Raw genomic sequence first — 27,798 nt, 5'->3', positions numbered from 1 at the left:
TGCATTTGTGGGTATTGTTTCACATCATACAAAGAGTGTGCATTGGCTAGAATGACTCCAGACTTTCCTTGCTGTATGCCCTACCACTTGTGAGGGTATGCCCTTGTGCTAATTTCCTAGCTGAGTTTCCTATAAATATACAGCCAAGTCTGGAGTTAGTAGCAAGCCTGAATCCCTGCTATGTTTTCTGCCAGGGGGAGGGGGAGCAGAAAAGGACTTTGATTTCTGGCTCAAAACAAACTGCCTTTGCTATGGATTTTCAGTAACTTACACGTAACCTGCCCACCTATGGTCTCAGCTATTTGCTATATTCTACAGTAGAACCTTATTTCTCTTTTTACATACTTAACTGCAATATTATGTTTTTTGATTTTGTTAATAAACTTCTTGATTACACAAAACTGTTCTAGCCATATTTTATCTGACCTTTTCTTTCTTCTGCATTCATGTTTTCACCTTTCCAGCCAAGATACTCAGAGAGTGCATGCAAGCTTTTGCCAACCATGCTGGCTAGGGTTGATGGGGGTTGTAGTCCAGAACAGCTGTCAGGCCTCTGGTTGGTGAAGGCTGGTGTATTACAACCGTCTAGGGGAGGTGGGTGTCTGCTGGAGACTGGAAGGCTCCAGGGATGTCACATCATGAAGTATGATGTCACTGATATGCAACTTTATAGAGGTTTTCCTTCACTGATTTAAAAAAAATATTGACAGAGGAAGGATGTTGGATCTTTCTTCCAAAAACAGCTCCAAATGAGTATTTGAGTCTGTTCTACTAAGAGCTTTTCCACATGGTTTTATATATTTCTTCTGCACAGAATACAATTCCATTAAACACTGTACATTTTCTGCCATAGTATTGCAGAGTTTAAGAGACTGTGTAGGCCATCTAGTTCCATCCCCTCTTCAGTGCAGGAAATCCAGAGTATCCCCAATTTAACTAAATCCCTGATCACATCATCGCAGTCCCTCTGCTGTGTTATAATTCAGTTCATTTGTAGGTACTGAAAGAACCTGGTAACTGATTATTACATTCAATGAAGTTAAAATGAAACTGGGCTGCCTTCAAGTCGATTCTGACTTATGGCGACCCTATGAATAGGGTTTTCAGGGTAAGTGGTGTCCAGAGGGGGTTTACCATTGCCTTCCTCTGAGGCTGAGAGGCAGTGACTGGCCCAAGGTCACCCTGTGAGCTTCGTGGCTGTGTGGGGATTCGAACCCTGGTCTCCCAGGTCCTAGTCCAACACTCTAATCACTACACCACAAATGAAGTTACGGAGGAGATTAATCCTGAACAACCAACCTCTCTCCCCACACACTGTAATCACCTTGTAATCACGTTTTTTCTGACAGGTTAAAGGCACAAGTTGTTGCCACTGCAGATTCCCCTAAAACAGCTTTCCCCAACCTGGCACCCTCCAAATGGTTTGGACTACAACTCCCATCAATCCCTGCCAGCACCGCCATACGGTGGCTGATGGGAGCTTAGCTGTGCTAATGCTAAGTGTGAAAGTGCTAACCTCTCGTCCTTATATTAGTCACACATTTTAAAACCAACCTGCAGCATCTTGTCTTATGCTGGTCTTGTTTGCGAACGCAAATACAAGCTTGTTAATGGAGCATCAATTTTTAGCTGTTCCATCCCCTCTGCTTGGACTATCATTTCCTGTCTCTTAACAAGGGCACAGTGACATTGTTGCATGGTAATATTTAATTATATCTGGAAGAGACATCCCACCTTGCTGAGACTTCTGAGGCAGTGGCAATTTAGAATCCCCCAAATTTGAAATGTTGACAGCTGGGCATCTGAGGGATTTGAACATGGCCCCTGCCTCAGCAGTTGGAGCCAAGCGGCACCTGTACAGGACTGTCCCTGCTGAGTAACATGGGAGAAGGAGGAGACGTGGGGTGAAGGGGTGGGAGAAGGAACATGGGAGGGAGGGAAAGCGGACTGGCCTTGGGGGCTGGGAGGAGAGCAGAGCCACCAGGGTGCTGCGGGGGGGGGGGGGAAGAAAGTGAGGTGGCCTGGAGGTCAGGAAAAGAGAACCACAGAGCAAGAGAGAGAAAATGGGGTGCCACAGAAAAAAGGGGGTACAGAGAGAGAAAAGGCAAGCAGACATGGAGATAAAAGGAGGATCTAGTAGAATTAAAATGGATCCACCTAAATTTGCATAATTGTTACCCCCCAAATCACCTGTGGCATGGATTGCATGGCCATTTCTCCTCCACTAGCTGCACAAGTGGCAGAGCGTCAACTTCTGTGTCTCAGGTAGTGCTTCAGGGGTCCATCTTGTCCCCCATGCTCCTTAACATCCACATGAAGCCATCTGGAGGTTTGGGTTGCATTGTCATCAATGTGTGGGTGATACCCAGGTCTCCCTCTCATTTTCACCTACTCATCCCAGAAAGGCTGTGAAAGTTCTGAAAAAGTGCCTGGAAGTTATTTTGGTATGGATGAGGGCAATGAAGCTGAAACTTAGGGTTTATCCACATGGGAGCACACCTTTGTACTAAAGATGCTGCTTTTACTGTTATGATAGATTTGCAAGGTCCACACTTTATCCTCAATGGTAGCTTCCAATCTGCTGTTTTCCATTCACACTAGTTGGCATTCCTCTAGGAAGGATCTGTGTTGCTATTTCCTTGTGGTCCCACCCTCTAATTTTACATGTTTACTCCCTCTGGTTCAAGGCTGAAGTCGCCTTGATGAGCAATTGACAAGAAAAAATGAAACTGACTAGACCCCCCTCCCCTTCTCCATTGTCCAAGCCTGATTGAAAAGCGGATGGGGGGGAGTGAGTGAAAGGCAAAGCAAGCAGCTTTTGTGGGCGGCAGAGAGGGGGCAGTGGGCAATGGGGCATAAAAGAGCCCGCCCACTAAAAAAAATGGAAGCAAAGTGCCTACAAGGAGGAGCACAGCACAGCTGAGATGGTTTTTCCTTTCCTTTTCGCATTATCAGCAGATTGGGTTAATACAGATTAAAGGGGGAAACTGCATGATAGCTTCTGTTTGCCTGCAACGTCATGTGAATCATGCGAATTTCAAGGGGATGCAGGTAGCACCAGACACAGACTAAATCGCCGTGTGGATGACCCCCAATCCAGACAAGATGGAAGTGCTGTAGTTAGGTAAGCCAGCCAATCTGGATTGAAACAAACAACTGGGCTTGGATGAGCTTGCACTCCCCTTGAAGGACCAAGTTCACAGCCTGGACCTAGCGCTACAAGGAGTGCCTTTTACCAGTTCAGACTGATATGCCCACTGTGGCTCTATTCAGAAGTACTTTAATAAATATAATTAATTAATTAATTTGATGGTGGGTTTTGAGGAGACCCTATCATAAAAATCATGCAAATTCAAGAGAAAACATTTTTAATTCTATTGGATCTGACTTCGCCCCCTTCAAAAAGGCAAGTCTGCACGTGTTTCTCTGTAGTGGGATCAATGTCTCAAGGGCTTGTCGTGTGATGGATTCGGATGGCATCACAATTTCTGCACAAAAGATGTTTTGCCTGCTGCATACAACCTGATCTCCTGTGGATCCCCTCACTCAACGGGCCAGTAATGAGTGCCCATGGAATCCCCCGAAATGGTTTCCCAGGGCAGAACCATCCCAGTTCAGTTACCTTCTGTAGCTTTTCCATTCAGTGTCCTGCTTGAGGGTCCAGCTCATTCACCAAGTCCTGTGCAGAGAGAGGAGACAGGAATGTTAGCAGGGAGAAAAGAAGGGCTTGCCCTTTGGATCTGGGGGGCAGCAACCAGAGCGCTGGAGGAGAAAGAGAAGGGGCAGATCCCCATGGCCAATTTCTCCTGGTGCAGCCTTCCCAACTATGTTCCATCTCGAAGTCGGGGGCACAGCTGCCGTCCGCCCCATCCAGCATTGGTGCCCCTAGCCCCCGCAGCACACGGCTGTGCTGGTGGCTGGTGCTGATGGAAGTTGCAGTCTAAAATATCTGGAAGGCACCAGGTTGAGGAAGGCTGGTCTCCAAGCTTCCTCTTATTTATTTATTTATTATTTAGTTTGTATCCCGCCCTTCCTCCCAGCAGGAGCCCCGGGTGGCAAACAAAGCGCTAAAAACTTTTAAACATCATAAAAACAGATCTTAAAATACATTAAGACAAAACAGTGTTAAAAACATTAAAAAAAACTTTTAAAAAGGGTTAAAAACATTATTAAAAACATATTAAGTAATTCTAACACAGACACAGACTGGGATAGGTCTCAACCTAAAAGGCTTGCCATCACTCTGGAGCAGCAGGGGGGAACCTTCCCCCTCTTACCGGCAGGTCACACTCTGGGAAACAGCAGCCAAGCTGCTGCTGAAATGCCCCCCCCCCCAGGGGGTGAAATGAGCTGTAGTCGCTTTGCCTCGTTTTCACATTTGGAAAGATGGAATACCAATGACTTTTCACAGAATTATTCTGAGAAAATAAATGGGATAAGAATTTAAGAGACTCCACACATTATCAGCTATGAATGACTCATCCAGCAGCACCCGTCCTGCCCTCTGTCCCTGTCTCTTAAAGCATCCTAAAAAGGTGCCATCATAACATTTTCACATCATTGACAATAATAAACATTTAAAGGGGCACCAGATTGGCAGTCCCCGATTGGACAGTGAACTAAGAAGCAAAGCTTACTAGCCATATTCTATTTTCTTGTGGCCACATTTCCTGCCCTGCCCCTCATCCATTCGCTTCATCTTTCCAGGTCCCTTGAGTCCTGGAAAAATCCTGTTTTCAGTATATTTAGGTAGGAAATCCCTCAAAAGCAGGAACCTGCCCTGTATTATACTTTTTAAAGTGTCGTGAATGTGGTTGATGATGATGATAATATGCCAACAACTACTGCAATAATAATTTGCAAGCTCTTTAGAAAAAGCCTTGTTTGCTAATGCCAGTATAGCACAGCCTTTCCCAACCTGGTGCCCTCCAGATGTTTTGGTCTTCAATGGCTGTGGTGGCTGGGGCTGATGGGAGTTCTAGTCCATCCAAAGAGAACCTGTGTCAGCCCAAGGGCTGCGTTCCCTCATGGGCCACCTTCTGGAAGTTGCAAAAAGTAGGCGGAGCAACAGATGTGCCTCTTACCTTTGCACAGGAGGCTGCATTTTAGCCATGCCGAGGTCTGAGGCTACTGCACATGCACACCCCTCTCCATCCTCAACCCAGGCAGGCAAGAGCCATTATCACAGGCTCAAGGACTGCCCTGTCTCCGGGAGGACCACAGTTGGTCCCCAGCCCTGGGGTTCCCCACCCCTCCTAGAGCACCAGGGAGTGATTTGTACCTCTGGGGTGCAGAGATTTACAGATCGTTGCAAACATTTCTGTAGATATATTTGAGGGGAAACAACAGCAGACTTTCATACATGATGACAACAATCATTACTTTGGGGATCCTTTGGGGAAGGGTAATAATAACAATAACAAAACAATATCAATAACAACACAACAATCATCATCATCATATGCCTCGCATGCAGAAAGTCCCAAGTTCTATACCTGGTAACATTTCCAGGCACGGCTGGAAGAGACCCCTGCCTGAGACCCTGGAGAGCCGCTGCTGTCAGTCAGTGCAGACAATACTGAGCTAGATGGACGCAGGCTCTGACTCAGTAGAAGGCGCTTCCTATGATTCCTATGACCAAAAAGTATGTAACAATCCAACAACCTGTTTTGAACATTTCAGTTCTGATGGCCACAACTTCCCTGCTTTAAAATATTTCCTATACCCTGGAAAGACACAACAATTAGATACCTTGGAGTAACATTGAATTTAGAAGAACTTGTAGAACATAACCATCACAAACTTATGCAAGAAGCCATAAAAAATCTTAAGGGCACATTTAACACTTCTTGGCTGGGTAAGATGGCCAGGTAAGAACATTATTTAAATCTCTAGAAGACAGAGAGCTGGCATTTCCCTGTATCCAGAAATATTATGCAGCAGTGATAAGACACGGGTAATAATCAGATAATGCACTCGTGCTTGAACAACAGGGCATACCTGTTGATCTGAAGGACAAATTATGGCATCAGAAAAAAGATGATAAACAAAAGATTAAGTAAAATCCCTGCGTAAAAACTTTATTTTCTGGAACAAATACAAAAGGAAGATCAGTCTGGGTTTTTCTCCACATACAGCTATATAATAAAATTATAGATGACATTTCTAACTTGAGAAACCTGTCTCTGAAAACAATCTAAAATAAAAGAGCTAGGCAAACTAGTAATAGAAGATTTAACTCCTTTGAAGAAATAGCCGATATAATATCGACCTTTGCATCTCCAGTACCTCCAGTTTAAAAATATCATGAATAGCACAGAAGTCAAATATGAGCCAATATGAGAACTAACAGAATTTGAGAATGGTTTAACGAGAGAGGAACTATCTAGACCCTTAAAAAAACCTTACAAATTAATAATGAAGCTCAATACAGTACCAAATACGTATCAATCTAGCGGAAAGAAATCTGGATCATATTATCTCTGCAAATGTGTGGAGATGGATTTGGGAAATTCCTAAGCAATTTTTTTTAAAGAAATTTTCTTTCAATTTCTATAAACTATGCTTTAAGTGATACTTGATGCCAGTGAGATTAAATCGGATACACCCAACAAGTAACAATACATGCTGGAGATGTAGAAATGTGCATGCATGTTACAAATATTCTGGTCTTGTCCAAAATAAGCCCCTCCGGACAAAAGTATTAGCCGAGGCAGGAATTATCGCAGGATATAATTTACCAACAGACTCTTTAAGACTGTGGGCACAGTAGTCACTTCCAAACGAGCAAGAATGGTTTTACTGGCTGCGTCTTGAAGCGACTCTGGCTTCAGCTGGCCACATTCCCTTCCCCGCTGCTGACTTCAGATCTTTCAGGACCACCCAAAGCAAATCACTGGGCCAATCACCATCTCTGCCTGAGCCTACAGCAAAGCATTTCCATTGGCCACACCTGGAGGGGCAATGGGTTGATCTACCAATCAGTTGAGAAATCTGCCTGAAGCCCATTAAAAAAAAAACCCACTGAATTTTCAGAAAAACAACCAACACTCGAGCTGCTCCCACCGGGTTTTAGAGTAGAAAGGGGCAGAATCTGACTAGCGTCGCATGCCCCCCGTTTTCATAAGAGAGAGGTGGAACTGGAACAACACTAAGTGTGCCTCTAGCCGGATTGTGCTCCTAGACTACAATATAGTAATGATCTAGTATTAAAGGATGATAGAGATGGTCACCTATCTGTTAACAATTGCTAGGCTTACAGGCACTTATTTGGAATGTATGAGGTTCAACTCCAACTTGGTGGGTTGAGGCTGCATGGGGTTAATAAGGGGGTAGCTAGAGAGCTAGACCTCTTGCTGGTTGAGGCTATACCTATCCCTTTGATCCTGCCTCTCTTCCCTTCCTGCTAGGCTGATAAGCAAATGAATGTTGATCCCAGTTCCTTCCCACCTCTCTCTGTGTTCTCTTTCTCTCGAGAGGGGAGCAGACATCTTCTCTTTGTCTCTCCTCTCAACCAGGATGAGGGCGAGTACTGGACCAGTGCTCGCTGCTCCAGCATAGCCAGTTAAGCTAGATATAGAACTCTTTCCTATCAAGCATGTACTTCCAGAATAAAGTAGTTGTTTCTTGTTTTAAAGCTTAAAGTCTCTGACTGATTTGCAAGGAAGGTAGAATCTTAGCAAAGATTCAAACACACACACACAGCTCGCTCAATACTCTCCGCAACTTTGCTACGCATCTCAATAGAGAGAAATTCCGATACACTTCACCCTGGGAGAAAATGAGCCCTCCATCACCAGATAACTGGACTTCTAAGCTATGGGAGCGTGTTTCAATGCTAAAACTAGCTTTGTTAAAACAAGAGAGAGGTGTAAAAAAGACAATTATAGAAAGGTGGGCGCCATTTGTGATGTATTGGTAAAAAAAAAGTACAAGTACAAACTGCAGAATGGCAGAACTGTAAACGTTGTAATAATAGAGAAATGGATTTTTTTGTAATGTATGAAGAAGGGAATAGTTTTTTGACTGCATGATAGTAAATGCTGATTGCCTCAGATAATTGCTTGAGGTTTCTCTTGCCTTGCACGTTTATTCTATTTTATGCTTCTGGTTTGCTTTGTTACAATTGTCAATGATGTCAATTTGCTGGAAAACTATGATTGTAAGTTAAATGTTACAGCCGGGAATCGCTGTTTCTGTTACCTTTAAACTGGGATTTCATTCTCTATAAGGGCAGGGGTGGGGAACCTGAGCTCCAGCCCGCTAGGCCTCTCTACCTGGCCCTTGGGACTCTCCCAGGCCAGGCCCTCTCCTCAGGTAGCATTCCTCGCTGGCCTTGCTTCGCACCCTTCTGAAGTGCTTTTGCCTTAGGATGTGCAATGGGCATACTACTTCTTGCCTGCCTGCCTGTGCTAGGCAACTGAGTGTTTTTGCTCCTGGGAGCCAGCCCTCACATGCAAGGCCCTGCACTCTGACAGCCCAGTCCCTTCCCATGGATCTGCCCTTCTGAACCGAGCACAGTTGCTGCCTTTCCAAGGATGGGCCAATGGTCACCCTGCCCAATGTTGAGGGACACTGGAAGCTGAGGGCTATCTGAGAGCTGCATGGGTATTTTCACTGTCAGTCCCCACCCTGAATATCCCTAGCACAGGGCAACAAGGAGGCTGGTTCAGTCCAGAGAGAGAAAGAACCAGATGGACAAAGGTGCCTCCCAATCTGTCTCCGGCTCAGTCCCTCTGCTATATTCGGGCCTCTATGGGTTTTGCCTTCCTACCTGATTAAGGGGCTGATCTTGCTGAGGACAGCAGAAGCAGGGAGGCAGGGATTGGGGGACTGAAGCTGATGGAACATGAGAGGCACATGAAAGGTTTATGGTTCACCCTGCAGGGGGCTGGAGAGAGGAGGGTTCAGGCCAGCAAGATGTCCAGACTGAGGAGGTGAAAGCAGGATGGCTGTCAGTTACCCTCAATAAATGGTGGTGGCGGGGAGGTGACTCTGGGCACGTACCTGTTCATCTGGCTGTTCACATCCCTACAGGCTGGCTGGGAGTCAGATCTGGAGCTCCTTCTGCAAAGAAACAGAAAATGGGTGAGCGTCCCACAACTTCCCTTCCTCTCCTCTAGCTGTCCCAAGCTGGGGGGGGGGGGTTCCCAGAGGTGGCTGGACTCACCTGTCTAGAGACAGAAGCGCCTTCAGGCTCTGACCTGAAGCACACCAAATTTATGCCAAGCAAGGCTTTGGAATTATTTGCCACAAGAAGTGAATGCCTGTTGCGGCCCTCGTCACAAATCTGTCTGTGGCTATGTGGCAAATCCGTGGCTGTGTGGCAAAAATTTGGGACAAGTGGGTAGCACAAGCAAGGACCCACCCTGCCATGGATAGACAGGCCATGTGAACTGACCATGAATCTGAAGGCACAGCTGTGGCACAGCAGGAAACCAAAGGAGGCGCAGCGTACCTCCAGGATGAGATCATCCCACCAGCACCATGACACAGCAGAACTGGGCACACAAGCTTTGCTACAAGGGGCTCCCATTTCTAGGCTGACCTGTGAGTGGTCCTTGCCGGCCTCTCACATCAGGCTGGTGCCCACAACCCAAGAAGAGGTAATGAGCCCTTCTGTTGCAAACAGCCCACCCTCGGGAAAGCTCCTGAGGCAAGCCCTGACAGCAGCCCGCCGGCCCTCAGCACCCAGTCGACAAGCAGCAGAAGCTGCTGCCACGGCAGCGGCACGGCGGGGGAAGATGAAGAGGCCTCTTCACGCTTCTGCTTGCTTGCCATTAACAAGCTTCTGGCTTTCACGCACATTCTGCTTGACAGAGAAAAGCAAAGAGCAGCCACGGGAAAAGACCCCATCAGCACCAAGCAGTTCCTCCGAGAGGTAGCAGGGGAAATGGAAGCAGCATTTAAGAGTCATGGCATCTGCCAAAAGGGAGCTCCTGGGTTATTCAGATCCACCCAGGAGACGCTGCTGGGAGTCCCAGGCCCACACAGAGCCTGGCCGTGAGGGGGAGCAGCGGCAGTGGCAGCAGGGCCCTTCTCAGCTGTGGTGGTACCACAACATTTGAATTTGCTTCCAAGCAAGTCCTGCCCTGGTTATGTCCCTTCTCCTATGGTTTTTTTTAAATTAACCGCTAATTTAATTTTGCTTTTTTCTTCCAAGAGATAACATCCCTAATAGTCCTTAGCTATATATCCATACTAGCAAATAACTACATAAAGGAATAGAGCAAAACCATTAACCACAGTTAATTCATCTCTGTCTGGCGGTTGCCTTGTTTATATTATTATTTACTTATTAAAATATTTATAGGCTGCACTTTTGAAAGAGTACATCAAGGCGGCTTACAACATACAAAGGGATAAAAAAATAAAAATATCATTAAAAACAACAATAAAAGCATCAATAATACTGTATTGGCTGGGGGGCAGAGGGAGTCATGTTAAAAGGCCTGTCTAAAAAGTTCAGTTTTCAGAGACTCCTGAAAGAAAGGAGGATGGTTCCTGCCCAACCTCTCTTGGGAGGCAGTTCCACAAGGCAGGGCCTGCCACCCAAAGACTCAGTCCTTGGTGAAGGCCAACTGAACCTCAGAGGCCGTGTGGGGAACCACTAGAAGTTCCCTATCAGAAGATCTCAGTGGCTGAGATGGAACAACGGGAATCAGGGGGTGATATATAGCTGTTTTTGAATAAAAAAAGCAATTTAACAGTTTTAGAAAAGGCAGCAGCAAGAACCTTCCCAAAAGGGCAAAGCTTCAAAAGTGCCCCTATGGCACTTACCGTGGTGCTGCCTTCAACAGCCTGGGCGTGCCCTCCAGATGTTTTGGAGTACAACTCTGACCAGCTAGTCAAGCACGCCTGGAGGGTGCCAGGTTGAAAAAGGTGCCCCTCACTCTGCTTGCCCCCAAACGCCACCCCTGGCTCCATACCAGCTGCTCCTTCTTTGCCCCAAGGCCTGCTTCCACACCCACAGACGCTGCCTCGCATGTTGGCCACCCCCCACCCCATTCCACACAGCCTCATGGAGTCTGTCAGATGAGGGGACCCTCAGCATTCACATTCCTAGGAAATCCGATGCGGAGCAGTCACCCCTGCCTTCCAGAGCTCTGTAGGACTAACCTGGTGCTCAAACCTCATTCCAGCTCCCCAAGTCAAGATGTTCAGATCCCAAAAGTGTAGCAGCATTAGTCTGTTGTAGCAACAGAGAAACAATAAACCCACAATCTTTAAGATGTCACAGGGATCCTCATCAGAAAAGACAAAGCGCCTTAAGTCAGTCTTCCCCAACCTGGTGCCATCCAGATGCTTTGGACCTCAATTCCATCAGCCCCAGCCCCCATGACCATAGGATGCTGGGGCTAACGAGAGTTGCAGTCCAAACCAGCTGGAGGACACCTGGCTGGCCAAGGCTGCCTTCAAGACTGACTCACTTCTTGTGACGTGAGCTTTCATGAGCACACTTCAACAGACACATGAAACAGAAATTATTTCATCAGATCACTGCTCGTCACTGAAGTTCGGAAACATGGAATCCTACGGAAGCCATGAATCCACTGTTGTCCTCAGCAGTCCACTTCTGCACCAAAAACATCTAAGGGCTACCAGATTTATTGTGGCAGATGGACTTGGTCAGGTTTGCATCTGGCCCACAAATGTTCCTGCCACAAGAAACCTGTTAAGTTTTTAAGGTGCCACCAGTGGACTCTTAGTTGTTTGCGCAAGAGCATAACAGCTGCAGACCCTCTGGAACTGGTCCTGCAATAGCTGTGGAAGCAAGCAACCTCTGGGCAGAGCTGGATAAAATGGTGAAGGACTGCAGGTATCCTCACACTTTGCCTCATGCCCCTGATGTCCTTGGGGCTGAACAGAGCTCTTGACCAGACTGCCACAGCTGGGCTTGTGGGTGCATCTGCTGCCGCCTGGAATCCCCCACTGAAGATGCTGTGGCCAGGCATGTTTCATTCATCTTGCCTGACAGCCTTGACTGTGTGCAGCAGTGGAGCAGGCAGGGGACACGAAGGGCACTAGATAAAGCTGCATTGTGTGTGCAGGAGAGGTCGAGCACTCAGCCTGCCCGGGCAGCACTCACATTTTCCACAGGCAGCACAGCTCAAAAAGCCGGGGATGGCCTCTGCGTGAAGACACATCCCTTTTTTCTCAAGAAGACTTATGAGGGGCTCTCTGAAGGGAACCTCCTCAGCTGCTGGGGTGCACCTAGTCACATCGTCAGACTGGTCCTCCAGGTAAATCTGCTGGAGTGACTGGCAATGGGGGACAACTGGGACTTCCCACCCAAGGCGTCATGAGCCAGCCTGGCTATCCTTCCTTGCAGGCACAAAAGACCAGCTGCTTCCACAAGCAAACACCAGTGGTTTTTAGGAGTGCCTGGCATAGGATCCAACAGTCACAAGCTGGAAAGGGCCACTCTGCTATGCAAGTACCTAAGAAGCAGCGCTTGCTGGGTCAGGCCAGTGGCCCATCTAGTCCAGCATCCTGTTCTCACAGTGGACCACCAGATGCCGCAAAGGGAAGCCCACAAGCAGGACTGGAGTGCAGCAGCTGGACAGATGAGGGCTGCAGTCCAAAACAGCTCGAGGGGGCCAGGTTTGGGAAGGCTGCAAGTCTGGGCCAATCACTTTATGCCTGATCACGCTTTGCTCAGGTGGCCTCGCAGGAGCAGCACAGCCACAGCAGCACTTTGCCACCCCACAGAGACGTCTTCACCTCCCAGTGCCAGGCAGACCCTCTCCCTGGAGGTACCTCTTGCTGCCTTTCCTGGGCTGGCACTCGAAGAAGAGCCCTTTCAGCCCTGGTGCTCTTGCAGTAAGCATATTCCTTGCAAATGAGAGGAAGATGCAGGCAAAAGAAAACAGGCAGGCAAGGAAGGGGAGGCAAGTTAATCGGCAGAAGGGGGGAGGGGGAGAGGAAGGGCCTGTTCAGAGGGCACCATAAGTGGTCCCAGCTACCCACTGTGAGGCTGTGCAAGCCATTTCTCTGCCACCAGAAAGACGCAGCTGCCCATTTTGACTCTTTCGGGCCTCAGCAACATTTGTCTAAAACAGCCGGAGGGGGCCAGTGACCAAGGAGGCCTCGAGGGACCAGCACGCCAGAGTGCACCAGGGTGTTTGGGAACGGGAAGTTGTCAGCCGGGCTCCTTTCCTGCTGGATGCTCCCTGCCTCCCGGCAAAGCCTTCGCTACGTCCCCCTCCCCCACCAGCTTCTGAAGTCAGGCAAGTGGGAAGGAGGCCTTGGCAGTGGTGGTGCCACACCCCACCTGCAGCTCAGCCATATGCCATCTCTTGGCTGGCTGGCAGGCAGGCCTGGGGTCAAGCCCTGCCAGCATCTCCAGGTAAGGATGGGAATACCCCCCCCCGTCTGAAACTCCGACAGCCGCTGCCAGTCAGAGTGGGCAGTACTGAGCAAGGTGGGCCAATGGTGGAAGGCAGCCTCCTATGTTCTTATGGGGAAGCTCTCCCTGGGACAAACCTGACATCTTTTCATCCTCCCAGCACATCACCTCACTGATGTAACCTGGTGACTTTTTACCCGATTCTTCTACTTGTTGCTACTCTGACTTATTTTAATGCTGCGTGGTACTGACTGTATTCATGACATTTAACTGACAATCACTGATCAGCATTCGCCAACCTGGAGCCCTGTAGACATCTTGGCTGCATCAGACCCAGCCACAAGGGCCGCACCATGCGGGGATTGTTGGGAATTGTAGTCCAAGGCATGTGGCGGGGCGCTCCTTGGAAGGGGGCAACGCCTATTCGGTCCTTTTCGTGCCCTCGGGGCGCGAGCGAGGGTCCCCCGGCTGCCTCCCCCCATGACCTGCGGCCTCTACCTGCCTTCGCTCTCACACAGCCCGGCCCAGCCCAGGGAGAGCAGGCGCCCCGGCCTTCGTCCCTCTCCCCGAAGCCTGAGGACGGTGTCCGGCCTGGCCACGGCGCCCCGAGCCTTCCCCATGGAGTCTCGGCGACTCAAAGCAGGGCCAAGGCTCGCTCTCGCCCAGGTAAGCCCGCCCGTCCGCCGCAGAGAAGCAAGCGGCCCTCGGCTACCCCCTGCGAGTGTCGCCAGCCCTCGGGAAGGCCGGCTGAGCCAGAGGGCGCCCGGGGCGTCGGCTTGGTGAGACCAAAGACGTCCCTGCAGCATCCCCGCTTCAGGCAGGCGAGCGGCGCAGCCTCGGAGAACTTACGGTGGAAACGCCAGACGTGCCCGAGGAGCGCAAGGCGGCGGCGGCACAAACGCCCTTCAGCGCCGGGAGGGCTGCTCCGGACGGGGCCAGCCGGGCCGGGAAGGGGCGCGCTGGGCTTCGGCTCCTTCTGCTTATCTGGCGGGCGCAGCGAGAGGCCAGCGCCCCGGCCGCGGCCCCGCTCCCTCGCCATGGCAACCTCCAATCTCTTCGGACCACTCCAGGCCCGGCCCGGCTGGCATCCCGCCGCAGCCCACGTGAGCTCCTGCAGCGGCAGATAAGGAGGGGCGGCGCAGAGGCTGGCGGAGGGCCGAGCCGCGCGGAAGGGCACCGCTGAGCCAGCTACCCTCCTCCGGAGGCGGGGTCAGGCCGCGCTGCCCAGCATGTCTCTCCCTCTTCTCAGGGACTAACACGCTCCCTTTTCATGCTGATTGGTTTGTAGGATGCTGGCAACATTGGGATCTTGCTCCCCAAAACGCAGGGGGACTAAGCCCTCTGAAACTCTGGACTACACTCCTGTACATACCACACGCATGGGGCTTTCCCCACATGCGCATGGCACAAAGTTGCTGCCAACTGGCATATAGATTATATGCCATGAAAGAGACACACTCCTGATTGCCAAAACATGGTGCAAGCTTGCCAGAGGATTTCCTCCTGTACGAGCTGACCAGGGCCCAGCACCGCCGCCCCTTCAGTTGCATGTCCTCTAAATGCACACAAGGCATCATCACCAAGCAGCCCGCACTGGCCTCAGCACCTTCTGTCATCCAACGTTTGGATTCCAAACAGGGCAGCCCAGACTCGGGAAACCCTGGAATGGGTGCAGGGCTGGCTCCAGGCTGTCCCGTCTGCTGCTGCCTCCCCTGCACGTTATAGTCTTATGCAGGGACAGTCTTTGAGGAGGAAAGAGCCCCTTTACCCTAACACAGGATGTGTGAGGCACAACGTGCACAGGCAGCCAACCTCTGCAAGGACGTAACAAGTGGCGCAGGCAGGCAGCGTCTGTGGCACTTTGAGCGGGAGGGAAATAGCCTAGGCATAAAGCAACTGTCCCCAATCTGATGCCTCCGAGAACTTGTTGATCTCCAACTCCCATCAGCCAAGCCAGCATGGCCAGTGGTCAGGGACAATGCAAGTCGGAGACCATCAATATCTGGAGGGCACTAAGTTGGAGGAAGTTGGCAAAAGTCAGACCTCTGCTTCCCACCTGCCAGTCCAGTGCTGGGTTTGTGCCTCCTCTTTGCCTTGGAAGTCTAGAAGCAAAACTGCACAAGGTGTGTATGTGTTGCAGAGATGCTGAGCTTGGGAAGCTTTCTCAGAGCGTGGCCTTGACTTGAAGCACACTTGCCCAAAAGGCTGCCCACAACCAGAGCAGCTGCTGTTCTAACCACACTCCTGTGACATGAAATGTGTCCGTTTAGTGCTGTTTCACACAGGACCAAATATTTCGAACAATGACCTTGACAACGGTGTGAAGATGTGCCACAACCTTGATAAAGGAGCACAAGTTACACCAGAGACTGCACGCGTCTACTATGACTGAATTTAAATCAGTACATCCAGGGATTCCTGGATGAAACGGAGTATCTAGATCCATTTCAGTCTGGTTTCAGGCCTGGTTATGGGACGGAGACGGCTTTAGTCGCCTTGGTGGACGACCTACGCAGAGAACTAGACAGGGGGAGTGTGTCCCTGTTGGTTCTGCTGGACCTCTCAGCGGCTTTCGATACCATCGACCATGGTATCCTTCTGGGCCGCCTTGCTGGGATGGGACTTGGGGGCACTGTTTTGCAGTGGCTCCATTCCTTCCTGGAGGGACGAACCCAGAAAGTGGTGCTGGGGGATTCCTGTTTGACTCCTTGGCCGTTGGCCTGTGGGGTCCCTCAGGGCTGTTTTGTCCCCCATGCTATTTAACATCTACATGAAACCACTGGGAGAGGTTGTTCAGGTGTTTGGGGTTCAGTGCCATCAGTATGCTGATGACACCCAACTCTACTTCTCCTTTCCACCTAACTCCAAGGAAGCTGTCTTGGTTTTAAACCGGTGTCCGTCATCAGTGGTGGACTGGATGAGGGCAAACAAACTGAAGCTTAATCCAGACAAGACAGAGGCGCTCCTGGTCAGTCGAAAGGCAAATCAGGGAATAGGCATTTAGCCTGTGCTGGATGGGGTTACACTCCCCCTGAAGACACAGGTTCACAGTTTGGGTGTGCTCCTGGACTCAGCTTTAAATTTGGAGGCCCAGGTGTCTGCGGTGGCCAGGAGTGCTTTTGCACAATTAAGATTAGTGCGCCAACTGCGCCCGTTCCTTGACCTGTCTGATCTGGCCACGGTGACACATGCCTTAGTTACATCCCGTTTAGATTACTGTAACGTGCTCTATGTGGGGCTGCATCTGAAGACCGTTCGGAAACTTCAGTTGGTGCAACGTGCTGCAGCCAGAATGTTAACTGGGGCTGGTTACAGGGACCATACAACTCCCCTGCTGCAACAGCTCCACTGGTTGCCACACTGTTTCCGGACACAATTCAAAGTGCTGGTTATGACCTATAAAGCCCTATATGGCTTAGATCCAGGCTATCTGTCAGACCGTATCTCCCTATATGAACCTGCCCGGGCCCTGAGATCCTCAGAAGAGGCCCTTCTCTCAATACCTACATCCTCACAAGCACGACTAGTGGGGACGCGAGATAGGGCCTTTTCGGTGGCTGCCCCGAGGCTTCGGAACTCCCTTCCTAGGGAAGCAAGAATGGCCCCCTCCTTGCGGTCCTTCTGTCGGCAAGCAAAGACTTTTTTATTTTAACAAACCTTTGGAACTGAAAGCTGTTAAGGACAGGTCTTGAAGGGTGCTGCATTGCTATTGTCTAATTGTATTATTTTAAACTGAGTTTGAATTATTTTAACTGTATGTATGAATGGTTTTAATACTATAAATTGTTTAATTTGATTTTAATCTAGACTTTTGTATGTTTTTAATTATATGTGTGCTTTTATCTGGAAGCTGCCTTGAGTTCCAGTTTTGGAAAAAGGGCGGGGTAAAAATAATGAGAATAAATACATTTAAACAAACAATTATGTTTGCAAAGGGTTGCATCACAGAAACACAGTTCCATCGGAAGCATCTCTGTTGATTCACAAGTGACTGGCAGCCACCACGGTTAGCATAGATTTCCGAGTGGCAAGCTGACTTCTCCGCCCTTCTCCCTTTTCAGTCAAGTCCATTAGAGACAATGAGATCTTAATGCAGGAGCCACCAAACTCAGTTAGGCTGGGGGGGGGGAGAAGCAACACACACACAGAGTCTCACATGCTTTTTCTGTAGGATGTCAACCTGGCGTAAATATGCCCTTTAAGAAGACAGTCTATAGCAACCAACAGCGAGTGCCCCAATTAGTTGCCTCCTGCCAGTGCCCCACATCCAAGGGGCTTTCATTCCCAGTGGGTCATCTGTGACAAGGTAGAGCACAAGGGCCAAGACACCAGATCTCATGGAGGTCAAGGCTATCAGTGGGCTACTAGCCATGCTGCCCATATGCTTGGCCTCCACAGTTGGAGGCCATATGCCTTTGTCTGAACACCAGTTGCCGGGAACCGCAGGAGGGGAGGGTGCTCTTGCGCTCAGGGCCTGCTTGTGGGCTCCCCATCAGGGCATCTGGTTGGCCACTGCAAGAACAGGATGCTGGACTAGATGGGCCAGTGGCCTGATCCAGTAGAGCTCTCCTTATGTTCTTATGCCCCACCCCGTGAGGGCCTGGCCACTGATATTTTTGCTTTCAGACCAGTTGCCAGGAAAGGAAGGGGGCAAAGCAAAGGGCCCTGCCTCTGAGCCACACCCAGGAACCAGAATCTTCCCTTTCCAAAGTTGGCATCTCCACTTTGGGGCTACAGATGCAGAGGGCAGAGCAAGTTCCAAATCTGCTGCAATTGGCTAGAGACACTCCCCACTACAATGGCACCTCTTTAATTGGCACACTGGGTATCTTTAAACTACGTACCAGCAGACCACACAAACTCGGGCCCACCAAGCTGGATGAGGACCACGTAGCACCTGGTAGCTGCCCACCAAAGTGCACTTGAGTCTACCACAGCGGAGGCCATAATAAATCTGTTAGACTTTTACGGTGCCTCTTTCAGGCTGCAAGAGACTAATACGGCTGCTCTGCTGAAAATCTTTGCCAACCTGACGCCCTGCAGATGTTTTGGACTATAACTCCCAGCAGCCTCACCTTCATACGGCCATACTGGCTAGGGCTGATGGGAGTTATAGTCCAAGACATCTGCAGGGCACCAGGCTGACAATGGCTGATTGAACAGATCCCCAACACCCTGCACTCAGCTTCCAGCCGTTTGAGAAGGAGAAGCAATGCTAGCAACGCAACCCACTCCTCTATCATTGTAACCACCTGTTTGGTCATACATTGACTCTGGCACCTGTCACTCTTCCTCCCAACCCATTTTGGCATCTGGCACAGGTGCCCCAATGCAAAAGGAAGCGCCTGGGCCCCAGAACCCTCACAGTGCTGACGTCGGCTGTCTTTTACAGGTTTTCTGCAAATAAGGAACTGGGAACTAGTAACCAACTTCAGTGTTTTGGAAGCTGGCTGCAGGCAAGGCAAAGTGTCAGCTGCTGGGGCGATATTTCCTGCTGAATGGAATGAGGTGGAAAAAGAAGTTGTCACACACACATGCATACACACTGCCATTCCTCAGCAGTGCAAGTTACACCACTGGGCATGTTGTATTGCTGCCTTCCTTTGGATTTCAGCCACCACTGAACAGGCCTCGCCATTCCAGGCAACTCCTATCTGTGGGAGAGAGTGCTGTAGACCGACTTCCTGACCTCTGCGATGCATCTGCCAATTGCTACTGAGTGGAGCTGCCTCTCAACTTTTGCAAAAAAGTATTTCCTACAGCAAAAGGGGGAAGGGATAGGGGTGGGGGTGCTCCAGGTTACCCACTTTTACAGGCCTGCCGGAAGAGGCCGTATCATGAGGCAACATCTCAGATGACGGATTAAAGGTCCCCCAAGCAGACAGTCCCATCATGGGGGACAAGCTGCCAGGAGGTTTTCCTGTGGAAGGCCCACTAAAACGCATGCGAGCCCCACAAGCACTCACTTCTTCATTTTAGTGGAGAGAAGCCCCCAGTGGATTCATGGAAAGGGGGAAATATACCCTGGATTTTTCATACCAGGCACCAAAATATCTTGGGCTAATTCTGGAACTGGCAGGGGCCAGGATGGGACAGATTCTACAACCATTCCAGGAAGAGAATGACCCAGAGTGGCCTGTTTACCTGGCTCAGGTCCTTTAATAAGAGGAAGCCACCCTTCACTTTGACTGAGAGGGAGGAATGTTATGGCACACAAACTGTGATCAAATGCAGGATGAGGCTACTCAGTGTGCACTTGTGTGCATGTGTGTGCAAGGTTCTCTCTTCCTGGCAGGGCCTGGAAATGAAGAGGAACCTCACAGCCAAGCTAGGACCAGAAACCTCTCAGCACTCTGGGCATTCCAACAGAAAGCAGACTCCATGTGATCCTGTCACTGGCTTGCCAGCCCCATCTGAAAAACCACTTTCCCCTCCTGCAGTTGCCTTCACAGAAGGGCCCGCCCACCTACACGTGCTCTTTGGGATCACCCAGTCCATAAGCCACAAAGGCAGGGTGAGAAAGTCCAAGGCACCTGGTCATCAGCTTGGGCTGAAAAATGCAACCCTGCTGGTGCCCGACAGCCAGCCCGCGTGCGGCTGGCACCTGAGATGCAGCTGTTAGAAGTATGACAAGAGCAACTCCCATTTGGTCCTCTTTGCATGGGGAGAGAGACAGTCCTCCTAGCTGGCTAGACTGCCCTTACCTGTGCTCATCTTTTCTGTCTTCCTTCCGTGTAAACTGATACATCTCAGGGAGCTGTTAACACCTCTTGTTCGACTTCCCGTTTCTGTCTTCTCTACTGACCACCAGAAGGAGCCATTTTCTTTGTCTCTCTCCTCTAGCACAAGGGGCAATGTCCAAGCACGGTCACTGCATCCTCCAACTTATTTAGCGAGATAGAAGTAGCACCTTTCCTATCCAGTATGTATCTCTATTAATAAAGTAGTCTTTCCTTATTTTGAAACAAAGTCTCAGAGAGAAGCAAGGTAAAAGCTTGCTTTCTCTCAGGTAAAATCACACCCACACTGCACAGAGCTGATCTGCCCCTCCTTCCTTTGTCTTTGCTCTCTCTCCTGAGCCATAGGGCAAAACCTGTCACAAAGTGGCGAAATTGGGAAAGACTGAGTGAGCCTTTATGTGTTTGAATCTTTGCTAAAGATTATACCTTCCCTGCAAATTAGTCAGACTGACACTTTAAGCTTTAAAATAAGAAACAACTACTTTATTCTGGAAGTACATACTTGATAGGAAAGAGCTCTACATCTAGCTAACTAGCTGAGTTGGAGACACGAACACTAAGCCTAGTGTTTGCCCTCATGCTGGGTGGAGAGGGAGAGACAAAGAGAAGATGTCTGCTCTTCCTCTCAAGAGAAAGAAGAAAAAGGAAGGAGGAAGAAGATGTGGTCAACATCCTCTGCATATCAGTCTAGCAGGAAGGGAGAGTCAGCAGGAGATCAAAGGATAGGAATTAGCCTAGCAACCAGGAGGTCTCCTCTCTAGCTACCCTTTTTAACCCCATGCAGCCTCAACCCACAAGTTGGAATTGAACCACATATTCCAACAAAACCCATGTCTGGGCGTTGCGCCTCCAGCTTAGTTAATTAGGACTAGGTATGCATTTCTATCTAGCATGTATTTCTATAAATAAAGGAGCTTTTCTTCTTTTACTGAGTCTTAAGTCTCAGTGATCTCAATGCAGGGCAAAAGCCTGCTACTTAGGTAAACACACACACTACCACACACGCAGCTCAAACGGAAAGAATCTCTGCATATTTCCATAACAAGCCTCACCTTTGAGAAATGAAAGATGCAAGATGAGCAGGGAAGGAACAATAAGGTCCTTGCAAACATAAACAGAAACTCAAAACTTCTGGCTGACAATATTCCTCCACCCCACTCCAATATGTTCTCTGTTTTTCTGGCACAATGTTATCAACAGGCTAAAGGCCTTCCCCCTCCTGTCCAGGCATCCAGCATCTGTGTGTGTGCGTGTCGACATTAGCGAGGCCTGCAGGGTGGGAAAAAACAGACCTTTCAACCTTCCTTGCCAGCTTCCTGGCAGGCTAGTTGTGGTGTTGCAGTCCCAAAACTCTGGATCTGAATGTCCGGAACACTGAGGAGTGGAGAGACGGATGACATTTCCTAAGTTCCTTTGTGGTGAGGCAACTGCAGATGGGGGGAGCGCAGCGCACTTGCACAGATGCAGCAGCCTGAAGGCTCCCCTCCCCCGGCTGAAGCCGGAGACTCTTTCCCAAACTCTGAGGCATCTGCCTCACTACACTGCTTTTATAGGAAGCCAGCTACGCACCTCCCTGACTGCCTGCTAAAGGGGCAGCGTCCCCAACAGGCAGGAGCTGGGGCAACATTGCCCATGCCTTGCCCTGGTCTGCCGGCTCACGCCAGCCAGAGAACGAAGCCACACATCAAGCGCACGGATCAAGGGCCTTACGGAAAGGGCCACAGAACTATGGAAGGGTGGGTGCTATGCCCAAGGGGTACCCGGTTCAGTCCCAGGTCTGGGAAATGGCGAGCTGCTGCCAGGCAGTGGCCATGGATAGAAACCGGTGGTCCCCCAGCTGCGGTTGGACCCAGACCCCATCGACCCACCAGCAGGGGCAATGAGCGGGCATAAGGGGAGCTGACGTCTAGTTACCGTGATTGATGGACTATTTGATGTCTCTCCCGCCCTTCCTCCCAGCAGCTCTTCCATGGCAAGCAGCAACCGCCTGAAACACAAACGCAGCGCGCCCCCTTCCCTCCCCCCTCTCCGACCCCCCCTCGTGACCCTGACTTCACCCTCTCTCACCGGCCAGAGGCCAAGCAGGGCCAGCAAAGGGGCCGCTGCTGCTCTGCCCCAACTGCTTCCCCGGCGCGAAATCTGCTGGATGGCGGCCCACTTCTCCATGCGGAGGCTGCGCGCCCTCCGGGAAGGAAGGGCGAGACAGGAACGGGCGGCGGCTGCCTCGCTCTTGGACGAGGTCCTCCCAGCGGTGGCGGCCCTCCCGGCCAAGGGAGCCCTCCGTGGAGGCACCCCCCGGCGGGACCCTCCCCTTCCCGCTCCCCCCATAAATGGCGCCGCCGCCTCAAGTCCAGCCAAGCCGCCACGTGCGCTTCCCTGCCGAGCCACCCCCGCCCGCCCGCCCGCCGCCAACGGAGGCAGCAGCCGTCGCAGGGGGGGAGGCTCCGCGGGGCGCCCTCGCCTCGCGCGGAAAAAGGCTCGTGGCAAAGGTCTCGAGGAAGGTGCCTCGCGGTTCGCGCAAGACGGCAGCAGAGGCACCGGAGGCGCCCCTCGGACCGCCGCCGCCGCCCCCTCTTGCGCCGGGCCTGCCGGTCTCTGGGCCCTCCCCAGCCTCACGCCGTAACAAAAGACTGCTCCCCAAAGCACCTCGGCGGGGAGCAATACCAGCCATGGCGCCGCCTCTCGAGGAGACCCGAACTGGAAAACAGTCCGAGTGAGGGCTGTGTCGGCTCCGGTACCTTTTACAAAAGCCCGAGGGAGACCGGCGAAGCAGCGCTTGCTATTCCCCTCGAACCCCGTTCTGGAAAAAGTTTCGTGCGCTCAGTTCGTGCCCGACGTGTGGCACAAGAACTCTGCCAGAAAAAAAGTTGGCAACCCTATTCATTGCGGCTGTTTCAGACTCCTTGGTTGGGCACCCCATTAACAGGGACCGTGGCACTTAGGGCCTCGCCTTTCCCGGCAGTTGGCAACCCATAAGCCAAGGCCTGCCGGGGTGACTTGTACGGGATCAGGCCCGGTTGCCTTGAAATGCGCCACGGGGTGGGGCGAGGACTCAACCCGCAACGGCAACGCTTGGGGACATTCACAAGAGCCAACCGTTCGGCGGTCTCCAAGAGCCTGCTAAGGCCGCCGGCGAGGCGAGCGGGCGGCGGCCACCCGCGTCGGTTCCTCGCTCGCGGTCCGACCGGCCGATCCCCAACAGGTACCTCCCGGTCCCATCCCCGGCGGGCTCGTTCCGCGTGGCTTCTCTCCCCGCCTGCTGCGGAGCGACTTACCGAGACTGGAGGAGAGTGGCAGGGACGGTGAGCGAGGGAGCCGGCTGGCTGCCGGGCCCGCCAGGCAGAGGGGACCGCGCAGGCAGCGCCAAGCACCGACGCCCAAGACAGCCGCTCCGAGGGCGACCCAGCGGCGTCGTGACGGAGCAGGAGCGGAGGGGCGCGCCGGATGGGAAAAGACCGGCCGCCGCACCTGCCAAGCGTTTGAGCTCGGGCGGCCGCGCTCGACAGCCGCCAATCCCGAGAGGAAAGGGCTGATCCCCGGGGAGGGCCAGTCGTCGTGACCCGCGAAGGCCTGGTAGGCCCCCCCACCCCGCAGCCTCCGGTTCCCCCGCGGACCCCTCGAAAATGGCTGAGGGACGGGGGGCACTGCTTTTGCCTGCCTGTGGGTCAGAATTGCAATGTTGGGGGCTGTGAGCTTTTTACTTGTGTTTTAATTGCTGCAGATTCATTACAATCCGAATCCCACGGAATTCTGTAGGCGTTCTCATTGGCCGCGTTCTCCACAGGCACGCCGAGGGCCACCTGACTGCAGCTCTGTCCCACTGGTGGCCCACAGGCCACTTTGGGAGCCCCTGCCTCGCCTCGAGCATGTGCCCAGCGCTCGCTCTGCGGGTCAGGCCCAGCCGCTTGGAAATGAGGGCTTTCTACCGCTTCGAGCCAAACCGCGCGCCCTGGCCAGCGGTGGGGTGGGTCAAATTAAGCCCCGCCGAGTGGGCGGGGCAGCCGGTGGTCTTCTCTCCCGACGTGACGGGCCTGGGCTGCGAATTGCCGTTTGGCTCCGAGCCTGGCTCCGCTGCACGCTCGCCGAATTGGGCCTCCCGCCGCTGAGACCACGAAGACGCTCCTCTCCTCCACCAGGCGACGAAAACAAACTGCGCTAATCCTTCTAGTCTGAGACCCCCCCCCCCCCGCCTGGCAGACTATTTCTTGCTCTTCGGGCGAGGCTTGCGCAGTCCGCCTCCTTGGCGCTTCCTCTCATTTGGGGCATACCCGAAAGCGCGCCCCTCCATCCTCGCTCCGCGCTGGGCCCCGCTGTGCGGGGGAAAGCCAGCCGCGAAGGAGGAAGAGGGAGCCCTGAACCGAAGAGCCGCGTCACGGCTCGGGCTCTCTCCCGGGCTGGGCTCCCAGCAGCGGATTCCTCCGTTTACTTGCCAGAGGCCCGACGGGCCCCCTTGGCTGCCGCTGCCCGCCCTTCGCCCAGGCGCTTGTGGCGGTCACCAGCATCCAGACGGTGAGGCGCAGGAAGGCAGCCGAAGCCAGGCCTCCCCGGCGGCACGCGCAGGGCAGGGGGTGCTGTCGGCCCACGCTGTGCAGCGGTAAGGAGGGGACCTCGGCCTCCTCCGGCCTTGAGCTGCTCCAGGGCGACTGTCATAACCCGATCCGGGGCGGGGACCTACCTGCCTGCCGCTGCCGGCGGAGAAGAGCTGCTCTAGGTTCGGGCTCCAGCCGTACTTCCTTTGGCTTCCGCCTCCCAAAGGCGCCTCATCCCGGGGCAGGGCGCCCCCCCCCCACCGCACCTGCCGCGAGGAGGGCGACGCCTCGGCCCGGACCCCAACAGCGCCGCCTTGTCGCTGCCACGAGGCAGGCGCCGCGCCGGCTCCCCAAAACACCTCGCGCCGCCCTACCTTCAGAGGAGCCCTGGCCCCGCGGCGGTCCGTCGCCGAGGCGTCCCCCTCGCCGCCAGCATCTCTCCCGGCCCTCTAGGCGTTGCCACCGTGAGCGAGGGACCAGCTGGCTCTCTCCGTCTCCCGAGCAACCCTGGCGCGAGGAGGAGCCGCCGGCGCCGGGCGGGGCCGCGCGGGAGACGGGTGGAGCGGCCGCAGCGGAGACCCAGGACGGCGCCCTCTACCTGGTCGTGACGGGGCGGGGAGGCGAGAGACCCGCAGCACCCCCGTTCCGGCCCAGCCTCCCTGTGGAGACATCACCGTGCCCAGCCCGCGCGCGCTCAGCGCCTTGGCTCCCGGGAGGGCGAAGGGGCCGGGTGTCGGAAGGGCCCTCTGGCCAGACCTCCTGTCTGTAGACCGGTGGAGGCCGCCCCACCTGGAGCTCGCTTGTGGGCACAGCCCCTCCCGACCCTGGATTCGGTTTCCACCTGGCTTCTGCACCAGGCAGGATGCGGCAGCGGGAACCTCTCGAGGCGCGCACGTCCTGGGGATGGGCCCCCGCTAAGGCGCCCCCAGGCAGGATTCCGCCGCCGGGAAGGCGCAGGGTGCGCGCCCGGGAGCGGTTCTCGCTGGGGTGGCTGCGCAGGGCGAGAGGCCTTTCCTGGTGCGCGTCGTGGGTGCCTGCAATTTGGACTTTCCGCCTCAAGCGCCGCCATGGTTTTTCGGGGGGGGGCGCGGCAGCACCCACATTCCCTCATGGGGTTTCGTGGCAGATGATGGTGGTTCTGGCAACAAGGGCGGCCCGCGGCCCTGCCAGGCCAAGCTGGCCCCGCCTTCGCCTGCAAGCAGCTCGCTGCGAACCGGGACTCGTTTCTTCCGCTCTTTCGGCGGGACTGAGGTGCTCTGGGGCCTGCCAGTGGCAGGGCTGCTCTGATGCGTCGACCCTTTCATTGATTCATTGCAGCCGCTCCCAACGTTCCCCTCCCCCCACGGACCGCTTGAAAATCCCTGCGGGTCTTGGCTAGCCACATTCGGATTTTCCCTTTAACCCTGTTGTGACCTGTTGCACTGCGCTGTGCTCGGAGCTGTCTGATTTTGTATTTTATTTTTATATTCTTCACACTGCATTTTACTGTATTACAATGTGCATTCCCTATAACGCAAACTATGGAAGGTAAAATACAACATAAGAAATAAGAAATGAAAGAGACAATAAGAATTCCCTTGAAACCAAGATGAGTATTTAATGGGGACATTCTGTGGACTGCCTGAAGTGCACAGGCCACTGGCACAGTTTAACTCTTCAGCTGGAGTGAAGGTTTAGACCAGCTTCCCACCACCCAGTGCCTTCCAGATGTTTTGAAATACAACTCCCATTAGCCCCCAAAAGCACAGCTGTGGAAGACTGGTGTGGACCTCAGTAAAATTGAAAAATTCAGCTTTTCATTTTTAAATACTAGAGAGTGTATATTAGAAAAGTGCATATTGAGGCATGTTTACAGTGAGTCAGGCCCCTTGTGTTCCCAGAGAGGTTTAACATCCACATCTTAATCCCCATTTGCCCACTCCCCTGGCAAAAATCCCCATCCGCAGGGAGCTCAATGTTGGAAGTGGGGCAAGAAAAACTCCTGTTTTGTTCTTTTGTTTATGCTCCAGAAGGGAGATGGAGTTAGGGTCCTCCAGCTGGCTAGGCTTGGTTACCTTTACCTGTGATGCTTTGTCTGACTTCCTTCTGTCACAGACTGATATGCTCAGGGAAGCTTATCTGCCCCTCCTCCTTCCGCCCTTCTCTTCAACTGTCAGGGAGAGAGGAGACACCTTTGTCTCTGCTCTCTCCCTCCTGAGCCATGAGGGCAACTCCCAAGACTGGGCGTTACGCCTCCAACTTAGTTAGAACTAAGTTTGTTGTTGTTATGTGCTCCCTTCTGTTTTCCCCAGCATTATTCTACTCCGTTCTTTTTCCCAGCATTATTGTCTTCTAGTGAATCATGTCTTTTCATGATGTGTCCAAAGACACGTGTTAAAGTTACTAAGCTTTATGAAAGGTTGTGAATAAGTTGTGTTACATGAGGTTGACAGTAGGTGGCGATAATAGAACCTTGTCCTGGCCTGGATTCTCCATAGGGTTACCAGATCTCCGTTTTTCAGCCAGAGACTCCATTTTTTTGGGTTCTCTCCAGGACTCTGGGTGACTCACCTTAATCTGCGAACTTGCAGCTTTCATTTTTTAAAAAATTAAGTTTCTAGGTGGTCTGGTCCCCAAGATAGACACCAAAATGTCAGCCCCCCCCCGGCTTAGTTACTTTAAATTCGGCTCTAATCCCTTTCAAGTTTTTAGCCAATAAGAGATCAGGGTTTATTTATTTATTTAAAATATTTCTATCCTGCCCTTCTACCCTATAATAGGGCACTCAGGGCGGCTTACAAAAATAAAATCAAACATGTACATAATAAAATTGTAAACAGTAAAATCAAAAAAACATTACAATATATTTAGAATACATAAAATACAATTAAAATACATAAAATACAATACACATATATACTAAAGGGACTACAAAGGTAAAATTTAATGTAGAAGGCATAAAATCAGTGTCAGGCTCTATCTTCAATCCCTCCCAAAGGCTCTCCGGAACAAGATCGTTTTCAGAAGTCTCTGGAAAACCAACAGGGAGGGAGCAGAGCTGACTTTTTGGGGTAGAGTATTCCAAAGCTTGGGCGCCACAACCTGAAAAGCTCTCTCCCGCGTGCCTGTCAATGTAACATCTTTCACCCCAGGCACGCAGAGGAGACCAGATTGTGATTGACAAGGAAGTAACTATAGAGCC

The 27,798-nt window shown here is 52.1% G+C and overlaps 1 protein-coding gene across 13 annotated transcripts in view; it reads right to left on the bottom strand.

The window, feature by feature from the left end:
- Positions 1 to 25,099, bottom strand: part of DMTN (dematin actin binding protein) — a 45,066-nt gene extending 19,967 nt beyond the window's left edge. Inside the window, exons 1-5 of one of the 13 annotated variants that reach the window (XM_061593223.1) lie at positions 14,198 to 14,505; positions 11,119 to 11,188; positions 9,007 to 9,066; positions 5,496 to 5,631; positions 3,623 to 3,679 (exon numbers count right to left, since the gene is read on the bottom strand). In XM_061593223.1, coding sequence (XP_061449207.1) covers positions 3,623 to 3,640 — 18 coding nt within the window. In that variant the 5' untranslated portion in view covers positions 3,641 to 3,679; positions 5,496 to 5,631; positions 9,007 to 9,066; positions 11,119 to 11,188; positions 14,198 to 14,505. Of the gene's footprint in view, positions 1 to 3,622; positions 3,680 to 5,495; positions 5,632 to 9,006; positions 9,067 to 9,169; positions 9,363 to 11,118; positions 11,189 to 14,197; positions 14,506 to 22,155; positions 22,299 to 23,363; positions 23,528 to 24,763; positions 24,786 to 24,991 lie in introns of those variants that run through there. The other 12 variants (XM_061593220.1, XM_061593225.1, XM_061593222.1 and 9 more) reach the window with 12 other exon arrangements.
- Positions 25,100 to 27,798: the final 2,699 nt, after the last annotated feature.

Source organism: Rhineura floridana, chromosome 12 (assembly GCF_030035675.1).
Source record: "Rhineura floridana isolate rRhiFlo1 chromosome 12, rRhiFlo1.hap2, whole genome shotgun sequence".
Taxonomy (NCBI): Eukaryota; Metazoa; Chordata; class Lepidosauria; order Squamata; family Rhineuridae; genus Rhineura; species Rhineura floridana.
This window is presented reverse-complemented; position numbering and strand designations above follow the sequence as displayed.